Genomic DNA, 10,844 nt, shown 5'->3' with positions numbered 1-10,844 from the left:
TACTCTCCTACTCCATGACATCATTTATTTTGTCCAGAGAGGAGATTATTATTTTTTTTTATCGAAATATCAAATATTATATACGCATAATTTCTTTATTTCCTAAGTGTGTATATATATATATATATATATATATATAAGCACGTACGTGGTCCTCCACGTGGAAACCTTCACATGTAACGAGATAGGCCGCCGGCCACCGACCGCCGCCCGGTTAACCTCCACCTTCCACGTGGCATTGAGCCTATCACACGGCTGTTCCGAGGAAAAAGCAGACTTTTGTCCGAGGTGACCTCGTGCTTACGTGGCGCGGGCTGGTTCATCGGCACCACGGATCACGAGATACACCGTTGGTGTTGATCTCGAAAAGGTGCGGAGAGTGACATCAAGCCGTCGAAATTGCGAAACGTGGTACCTACGGGAAACAACGCAATAAATGGCAGTTGGAGTTGGGAAGGAAATAATGGAGCACTCGATTTTTGTGTTTCCTTTCATAATTATTGTTTAAGTACTAATAGATCACCGCTAACCTCTCTACCTCACAATCATTATAAATGACAAACGAACTTTCCTAGGTTCCAACATAGGTCACACCTAAGAAAGCTACAAGGTTTAACTAATTAATCCCAAGATTCTGGGGAATTAGCACGCCAAAACCACGTGTCAATCATGAAGATGACATGAACGATCCTTAGTTTTCGCATAACAACGATGCCGGTGGTTGGATCATAATCTCCACACGCTTAGTTAAGATGCTTTTAGGATGGCAACGTAAGTGAACGAGTCATGGTCTCATTGATCCTCTGGAGATCTGCCTGAAGTCTTCTAGTACACTTGGATTTTGAATGCCATGAGATGGAGACTTAGAGAGTCGCCCTCTTTGATTTTTCCCTGACTGCTAAACTTGTGGCTGCAATGAGAATAAGGTTGCCAAGAGCTTTTATTTCAGTAAGAATTTTCAAAACAGCTGTAACATTTGGTCATCTCTTAATATTTCACTCTAATTTAGTTGATCCCCTGCACAGATGCACTCCAGGCCAAGTTGCCACTGTTAGTCATTCGTTAATATTAGGGTCAATTCTGCTTAATATATTTCAGTCTCTGCGTTGTTGTCTTTTAAATTAATAATTTAAAATAATAATAATAAATAAGCAGCATTTCTGTACGGCTAATGGTAATGGGTGGGGAGACGGATCGGACTTCTATTTCCTGACCCGTTTTCTTACACCCGAATAGATCCGAATGAGTGGCATTTTCGTCTTTTCGCGATTCCTTATTTTGAATTGAACCCCTATTTCTTCCCACCCCGCACTAAATCTTTTTCACTAAATCCTCTCCTCAAAGCAGCTAAGTTTTCTCGATCTATTGCTCCGACCGTAGTCGCGCTGTGTTGTTGCCTTGATCTTTCCTGGTACTAATCCTTGTGTGCTCTGCAATTCCTTGGTCTGAATTGATTTCGACGTCAGATCTCCAACCCTAACCCTAGTTTGCTGCTTGAATCCAGGTTTGCTTTCGTCGTCTAGCAATAATGACTATTTTGCATGCTTGAATTCAAACAATGTCGATTTGAAGCTTGTAGTTCCATTAGGACTCGTGTAAATTTTGTGGACTTTGAGAAATTTTCCACCTAATTCCATGCTTCTAGGTTCTGATCTCTTATTTTATTGGCTTCCGGAAACTTTGAGACCTGCATGTATAGTTTGCAGTTGTTAGCTGCTTAGCTTGTTCAGCATGGATCAAGATAATCGTCTCATGACCTGCATTTCAATGTTTCAGACTCTCCGAGCTGAACACAAGCTTAAGTAACTTTGATGTTTGTTTACATCTCTTTCTTTAGTAGTCGATGGAGCATGAAAAATGCGAAGAGCAGACTCCTAAACAGTCAAAGTACGAAAAACTACTTCCTGGAATTTCAGATAAGAATGAGTCAATTCCATCTACTATACAGAAGATGGAAATTGATCTAGAGGATCCTGGAAGCAACATTGAATCTCCAACACCTGAGAAACCAGAATCTAGAAGAAAGGCGAATCTGGCTACTTCTCTTGCTAGGAAACAACCTGTGGAGAGTTTTCAAGATGAAGCTGTTCCTAGTCAATCAGCTGTTGTTGGCGAAGCAAGCACTCTTGTGCTCAATGCTGATGATTATTCATCTGCAGGATCTGATGTTGGAAGCAGACATATGCTCAACAGATCTCCAAGAAATGAATCAGTTGAACTTCCAGAAGAGTTAGTCAGTTAATCTTTTGTTTTATTCTTCATGCTCTTGCCACTAAATAACTTGCTTTTATCTCTCTAATGGCAGATACAGAACTTTAAAGAACCTCTTTAACCGAATGGAGAGTTCATTAAGGTTGCTTCGCTTGCGAAATAAGTTGCCAACTTTTCAGAACATCTGCACTCAGGTCGAAATACTAACCAAAAGGTAATTAAAATTCATACATTTATTAGCAAAAACTTTGGTTTTAGTTCACTAAATGTTGTTTCTTTTACAGAAAATTCTTATGCCACCATCTGGCACAGATGAAATATTTATTTCCTGAAGCTATCCAGATAGACAAGATATGCGTGCATGATTTAAAAACTTTATGCATGATTCCAGAAATGAAGATTACTCTACTAATGGATGTAGTAGAATACACAAACCCTAATGAATCTACGTCAATGGCTCTATGTCGAACTTTTGAAGAAAAGCTCTCAAGTTGGGTCACTGACAATCCAGAGGTACAATACTGAGACACTTTGTTCATGACCAAATTTTTTTTTCTTGGTGATACAAGAATTGAGAAAGGTACTCTGTGCTGATGCATTCTTTAGCTTAGCAATTCAGATATATGCTTCTTCTTTTTATTTGAAACGTGAACATTATATCTAGATAAATATACTAGCTGTGGGTTCTGTTTTTACGCTCACCTTCTTTAAAATGGAAAAGTTGATCTTAAATGCTATTGTAGCTATCTTGCTGCCTGATTACATCTAATGGGTAACAAATTGATACTGGACCTTGAGTGCAACTGATTAAGAAATTACATGGTTATGACATTTTCATGGCAGCTGCCTTCATCATTACAGCTTTTTCAAATTTCAACATGATCCTGCAGTACATTCATAGAGCTTGCCCTAGCATTGACGGGCTATTAGAAGTACTAGAGTCAAGACACTATTAATTGTAGTTCTTCTGGAGTTCCACATTAAACAGGAATTTTGATTTGGAAGTTTCATGTGCTATTCCGTTTCTTTACTTCTTCCCTCCTGAGACTACTTTGGCGGGAGCCTTGCATATTGGGATGCCATTCTTCAGTCTGTCATATTTAACTGCTACTATGTTGTATTGGGATGAATTACATAGGATGGTTGATATAATTTTTTCTTGTCTTAAAGGCTCCTTAGGTTGCAATTACTTGTGCATGAGAATTGAACTAATAAGCACTGCAATCCTCGTGGTGGTCAATGAAGCAGTAAGTGTTAAAAGGCATGCTTGCTTATTTGTATGGCCACAGTAATTATATCATAATGTATTAGTAATGGAACAAGGACAGGAGCATCAGATCATAATTAATCTTTAAAGTATGCTTGGTGTTGTCTTCATTATTACCCTTCCGCTAGGTGTGGAAGTAAATTTTAGGAATGAAACGGTTTCTCAATATATCCAGAAGATTATCTTTGAAAGATTTTGAAATGTTTTCTTTAGCATTAAGTTGCTGTATCTGGTTGAACTTTTCCATATCTAATAAATGTAATGCTGAGGAAGAATATTTCATAAATGCTGTGATCCTACGAGCAATTAGGATGTTTGATTCTAAATGCTGCTCCTAAAATTTTATATTTCTGACAAGCAACAGCATATTAATCTGGTTACAATCATAGAAAAAGGAAAATGATAAAACCATTGAATGCAGTAGCATATAGTCTGTGACTTTTGTTAGAAAAATCTGCCATACTTTCAATCTCTTGGAATCCTAATTTAGTCTGATGTTGTATTTCTCTAGGAACTGTAATGCTGGAAATAGGAAGGCTATTTATTTCTCTTTTTGAGTTCAATATGCACCTCATGTCAGGCTGCTTGCTCCTCTTTATCTAATGTCTTTAATATGCCTGTTGCATCAGTTCTTTAAACTATTTGTTAACATAAGCTCTCTCTCTCTCTCTCTCTCTCTCTCTCTCTCTCTCTCTCTCTCTCTCTCTCTCTCTCTCTCTCTCTCACAAACACACATTCTTTGTCTTTTATATCTGTGTATTCTCTTATCATTGTCGGAGAACAGGGTACTGTAATCCCAGAGGCCATGCTACCAGAACCTTTTAATTCAGGAAACCCTGCTTTACTTCTCAAGACAGTACCCACAAGACCATCCACTGAACAACGACAAAGTTTTATTAACGTAGAATCATCAAATGCCTCCCATCTTCCCTCATCTTTCCAACAACTAATTTCACGGAAAGTTATTCCGGAAACACAACAAATTCAACCACTTGCTTTGCAAGTGCTGTCAGAATCCCAATGCAACAATGGGGAACACACAGAAAATAGAAGAAATCCTCAAAAGCAAAGCAGTACTAGTTCTTTCATAACTGTCAAGTCTCCTGCTGGACTTGTTTCTTCACCAGATCGCCATATATTGTGCCATTATACAGAGAGCACGCCTGCAAAACTTGAGCCAAACTCAGAGAAGGTGATAACAGAAACTCCAGCACAACAGACACCTAAGAGAATAGTCCCTACTTCACAGGAAAAATTTGTTGCTGAAAGTGAAGAACCATTTTCTGAAGCCAGATTGACAAGTTCGGCTCGTAGGTCGTTGATCTACTCGCCCTCAAAAACTGAAGAAAGTATGACCGATCCACTTGTATATGCGACTGGACAGGATAGAACACTCCAGTACTCTCACTATCAAGATGTGCCCACTAAAAGAAGTCTTTTGGGAGAAGAATCTAGAAGATCTCTTGTTAATCAACTATCTGTGGTATGTTTAGACCCTAATTTCCTTATATTTTGGTACAGTAGATCAAAGTCAAATGACCACACTACCCACTCATACAAAGGCCTGTGCCATCCAATTTATGCTTTCCAGCACATGTGATCACATACTTATGTCTTATGCAAATTGTTAAATGCACTTGATTGAAGAAAAATAATATTAGCTATATTCTAAACTTCAACATAAACCTGGTAATGTAGGTTCACAGTTTCAAGTCTGATGCAGGTGATACTTTGGCTACGCAAAGCATTTTCTTCCTATGTATCCCAGAACCACACATAGTAACCTTTTTATTCCTCACTTAATGTTGCATATTTGCATAATTCTAGTGAGAGAAACACTACATTTCTGATCTTATAAGTTGTAATATATGCCTGAATATGCTCATATCTATTTTTCTTGTTCTGCATATGCTTTGTCCAGTCAGACCTAGTCCTAATTTTATTTAGAAGCACTGCTCCATGCACATGGATAGGATGTTGTGTTAGGACAAATGCTCCATTTGTTGGCTTGGTGAGTTTCATAAGAGATGAGATACAAGGAAATGCCCTAAAGTTTGTTAACAATGAGATCTTCGTATGCATATTTGACCAAATACTTTATTTTAGTATGAACTTGTTAGAGATTTACTAGTTTAAAGATCATTCTTTAATGAGTTCCATTTGTTTAAACATTTGTAAATAAATTTTACTAGCAACTTTCTTTTTGTTAATTACAAACTAGTTAGGGATTTACTAGTCAAAAAGATTACTTATGATCTTTAACTTATCGCTAGTAATTTTAGCAATGCTATAATCCTGGTTACTTTTGGAGAATTCCAAGTCTTAACAAAAGAGTTCCGTAACTAGTCTTTATGTCCCAGTACAGTAAAATCATACTACCCGAAATGTTCTTGATAAGTATTCAACCAAGTGTGAATTCCATTCTGTTCCTTGGTGTGTCACTAGGTAAGCCCATTTCACTTTATTGGATTATGTTTCTATTGGAAATTTGGAGTTCTATACACTTCCCTTTATCTGCCCTATTAAAATCAGTACAAAGTGAAATGTCCATCGACCTTTATTCTTTTCCAAATTTTTTTTTTCTGTAAACCCACTATATTTCTTGTTAATTTCTTATCTGGATCAAATATATTTTTGAACCAAACAGCCCTCTAGAAATTTTGTTAATTCTTTTGTTTACCTTGACTCTTTAAGGGAATCTAATGTCAAAATAGTGGTAAGTTTTGTATATGGAAAATATCTACTGTCATATCCTCTTGATCATGATTAACATCTAATGGAAGACCTCTGGTGATTTTTGTCCGAGTGTCCCCTTTGGCCATTAAGGTGGTCTTTCCTTTTGAATACATTTCAGCCATCGTAAGCCAGTAAGAATTAGATCTACTACTTTATTTCTGACATTACTTTTACAGGAACGTAACACCGCAGTTGGCATTCTTGGAGATGCCAAGATGAACCGAGTTAGTCCAGGGAAGTGCCAGGAAAAGCTAGCATCTTTGCCTAGCATTTTTGACACTATCTGCCTCATTTCACAATCTATAGACTGTTCCTTGATCACGAGGCAGGAGCTTGTGCATAAGGTGCTCTCAAACAACTTGGATATTGAAGAGACAGGTATGGTTTACTGGAACACACACAACTTTCTATTTAGATTTGATTTGTATAAGGCATTCCATTATTCTTGTCCTTTCTACATGATAGGAGAAGTAGAAGAGCAGTTGGTGATGTTAGAAAAGTTGGCTCCAGAGTGGATCAGTAAGAAGCCTGCACCAAGTGGAGAATTTCTTTACAGGCAAGTATTACTATGCAACATTAAACTTTTTAACTTTTTAGCAATCATTTATTTCTTCCCTGAACAGTTAAAGCCTCTGCATTTATTTCTTGGTAGAACTGCTGATGTTAGCAGAAGTCGGTCAACTTTTATTTAAAGGAAAAGTAGAGCAACAGTGGTACCTTAAAGATCACATTTCTGAAAAATAATAGTTTCACAGGTCTTTTCTTGCTCTCCACATTTTCTCTAGAGAAAAGATCCTGTGGAGAGCTTTTGTGAGAAGAAATAATTAGTGATAAAATTTTCGCCATGTAATCACACCCTTAAACTGCCTGCATGAATTGCAATCTGAAGTCACGCCAGTTTTTGTTTGAACTGACTATTGTGACTAGTGACTTATGTTCACAAGGCCAGTGTTAGGCCTTTGGTCTAGTTGATCTATTCAATAGCATTTTATTCAGTTATCTTCTGCTAAAAGCTCTAGTACCCTGTCCATCATCACCATCAAGTTCCTTGAGGTACTTGGGCACCCATAATCTTTATTAAGTTTCTCTAATCCATAAATATCTATAGCATTGACATCATTACATTCATGTTTTTAAAAAGTACAATTACTCATTGCAGTTCCTATACATTGTCCAGATCTTCTATTGAGTTATAACTTCTCCTAGATATTAACATTTTTCTTATCTGTTGTGCTTATGCAGTATTAAAAAAATACCCAATCTGAATCAGTTCGTTCTAGGCTTGTAGATGCTGTTTAAGGTTGTTCATGATACGTGAGTTGCTAAAGCGGAAGGAAGAGTTTCTTATGGCTGGCTGTATTCAATTTCTCATTTGTTATCTATATCGCAGAACCTTGTTGTTCCTGTTACTCGAACAACAACGCTATTTAAGCACCTCTCCCTTCTTATTCTCCCAAGGAATCCCCTTGAATTTTTGCCATGATGCTAATCAACCTGAATGAGTTTGCAGTTTCTGCTCATTATTTGAGTCGTTTTGTTGTAAAGTAAACAATGCTATGTACAGAGAACAACAAACACTGCGAAATTTCCTTATAATAACTCTCAACTCCTCTGAGCTACCCATGAGCTTGACCAGTCTACTATAACCAATAGCTTACGCTAAATGCATGCCAACTATCCACTACAACTGTAATAGAAAGAAATCTTATATAAATATATATATATATATGTATAATCTTCGAAATGAGTGCCACTAGGGCTCCAATCCGAGACCATTTTGCTGCTCCACTCAATGGCCCTAACCATATTAGACCAATAGGAGACCGTTGGCTTCCAGCTATTGACCAAATTGACAACTATCTAATATTCCAATTTGCAAGCTATAATAATGATAGCTTAGGTGGTCCAAGTAAGTACTTACCAATAAGTAGTTACAATGCCTTCGCCATCTTCCTGAGACAGTGGACGTCTTTTCTTCTCCTTTTGTTTTTAATTTATTTTTTCTTTCTTTTAGAGAACTTTATAAAAGCACACCATATTTTGTCCTTATTACGGTTCACATCAATAAGTCCATTTGGCTTTGAAGAATAAAAGGCAATATATATAAATAAATATTGTTATGCATAGAATGTGAATAAATAATAATATATATAAAAAAGAAGAAGAGACGATATAGGGTTTATTTTAAACAAAGTTGTCTTCTTTAGAATAGCAGCAGATAAGCGGGACCACAGAGGAAAAGCTAGAAGAATCCTGTGAGCGTATCCTCTGATGCACACGCTTTTGCACGTGAAACCTCTCTGCAAACATGGCGACCTTCCCCTATACGTGCTGCTCTCACGGACCAGACACAACCAACTTAACTCAGACAAAGACAGCCACTCACCATTACAACCAACGGGTGGTGTGCATTGTCAGACAGAAACTTCCTCCCATTATTATTACCAAATTAATTCCCCTTACTTAACAAGACAAAAACAAATCATAACACCATCATCACTGCTCCTAATTCCCCCCCTGCCACTTGGGCTAACCTCACACTCCGAACTACGTTACCTTTATTTGAGCAAAGTTGACTCTAGAATAGTTATCCGATGTTTTCTATTGTCAATGGGCAGTAGAAAAAAAAATACCCACGGTGTATTTTGATCTATTTAATTATCTAATATCTATTATTCTTGATGGTGTTAAAATGACTATCTTACGCCTAATTTTATTTCCCTTTTTCTAGTGTTAAAATAAATTAATTTCTGAAACTAATATTTGCCTTTTAAAAAAAGACAGATAATGATTTTAAAGATCATGCATAGATGATTGTAATTATCCCAGAAAACAACAGAATAGCTATTCGATCTATCTACCTATCGCTGTCACCTCTCGGTAAGAGATTTTTACCTACAAGGGTTGAGGCTACGTATAAAGTTATATCCTACGTCTGGAATAGGAATAGCGGATGCGAGTTATCCGACGACATGGGTTGTAACTGTAGCTGTATCGCAGCAGCTCGGCGACCGAAGTTATCCTTCCGACAGGATCTCTGCGGAGATGCGCTGTGGCGCGCGCTCCCACGCCTCTCCTCTGTGTAATCCTTTCATTACAAACCGGAATTTGTTATCCACGAGGTAGAATAGTGGCGCCCGATATTCCGATGCCTTTTTCTCCGATCCTCGCCAATTCCTCGGACAACAATTCGGCTCCTTTTTTGGAGTTTACCTGTCTTTTGTACCGATCAAACCGTTGAAGCTTTTTATTTTTATTTTTTTTATTTTAATACCAACCGTTTTTAATTCGACATGGAACTTCTTCTTATAAATATGTATACAATCCACTTATGGCTCGTTATATTGTATTACGAATGCAATCCAAATCATCAAAAATGATTACAATTTAATCTAATTTTGTTGAAATATAAAATATAAAAAAATTATATAATTGTCATGGAATTATTTATACAGTATCATAATTACCACTATATTATTTTAAATATAAATACAATTAATTATAATTAAAATTAAACTTAAATAAAAATAATTATTTTATTATGAATGATTTAACGTATTTTAGGTTAGATAGGAACATTTTTATAATCTGTTTAGTATAAGTTAAAATAGGCGTTTAGTTAATTTTATTTAATAGAATGAACATTAGGGTGGATTGCGTAATTTATGATTATTTAAAAAAAAGGAGTTTAAATTATAAATATTTAAAAAGATAGGGTTTTAGAAATAAATTTCTTTAGTCCAACGAACTTTAGCGAGTACCGATCGCCGAGTTATTCGGCACAACAAAACGACAAAATTCTCCTCCACCACCATAATTCCACAAATACCCCTCCTCCGGTCCTCGCCCCCCCCCCCCCCCCCCCAAAAAAATAAAACATACCAATTTCCAAGAACACCCCCGCCAAAGAATGAAAATTCCTCTCACAGCCCCCCGTCCGCGACTCCCCTCCTCACTTCCACCACCCCCATGTGACCACACTTTCCATCCCGTACACTTCTCTGTACAAAAATCCCCAGCACCAGAGAGAGAGAGAGAGAGAGAGAGAGAGAGAGAGAGCAAAGGAAGGAAGTGAGAAATAAAAAAGGTGCAGAGAGAAGTGTAGATAAAGAGAAAAAGTGGGCATCTTCCCTCGTATTTGTCTGCTCTCTTTTACCGTATTATGATACTCCAATATTACCCCACTTCTCCTTACTCCTTACCCTCCTACAAGCCATATAACCAACCATACCCTTTCGCCTCTTCCTCCAAAGACTAGTCTCCATCACCCCATTCCTCCTTGTAGCTAGCTTCTTTATAAGAAAGAGAGGGAGCTAACTCTCCTTTTGGGCTCTTTTGCGAGTTGGGTCTCTTTGTTCGGAGGAGATGGCTGTGGTTGTGGCTGCGTTGGAGGCTGGGTTGGTACTCCAAGGTGGGAAGAGGAGGATGCGTAGCCTTTACTGGAAGCTGAGAGCAGAGATAAGGAGGCAGGTGGGGATGGGAAGAGAGAAGAACAAGCAGAGGTTTAGTTTTCACTATGATCCTTTTAGCTATGCTCTTAACTTTGATGATGGTTGCTCTGCTTTCCGCTACTGAGGACTACTAATGTGGATGCAGGGATGGATGTCTTTATCTCTATATTTTGCTCTTC

The 10,844-nt window shown here is 37.5% G+C and overlaps 1 protein-coding gene across 2 annotated transcripts; it reads left to right on the top strand.

Annotated features, from left to right (window-relative positions):
- The first annotated feature begins 1,324 nt into the window (after positions 1 to 1,324).
- LOC140762038 (CDT1-like protein a, chloroplastic) lies at positions 1,325 to 7,806 on the top strand. 2 transcript variants are annotated; one of them, XM_073099640.1, is made up of 8 exons: positions 1,325 to 1,504; positions 1,841 to 2,229; positions 2,306 to 2,425; positions 2,496 to 2,724; positions 4,263 to 4,961; positions 6,391 to 6,592; positions 6,680 to 6,770; positions 7,457 to 7,806. In XM_073099640.1, the coding sequence occupies exons 2-8, from the start codon at positions 1,844 to 1,846 to the stop codon at positions 7,500 to 7,502; spliced, it is 1,773 nt and encodes a 590-aa protein (XP_072955741.1). In that variant the 5' UTR covers positions 1,325 to 1,504; positions 1,841 to 1,843; the 3' UTR covers positions 7,503 to 7,806. The 2 variants fall into 2 exon arrangements, with proteins under 2 accessions (XP_072955741.1, XP_072955740.1); XM_073099639.1 differs by having other exon boundaries at positions 1,838 to 2,229.
- The last annotated feature ends 3,038 nt before the right edge of the window (positions 7,807 to 10,844 follow it).

The sequence above is a fragment of the Typha angustifolia genome, chromosome 7 (assembly GCF_048772165.1).
Source record: "Typha angustifolia cultivar Huaian chromosome 7, ASM4877216v1, whole genome shotgun sequence".
NCBI classification, from domain to species: Eukaryota; Viridiplantae; Streptophyta; class Magnoliopsida; order Poales; family Typhaceae; genus Typha; species Typha angustifolia.
Note: the sequence above shows the minus strand (reverse complement) of the source record. Positions and strands in the feature narration are given on the sequence as shown.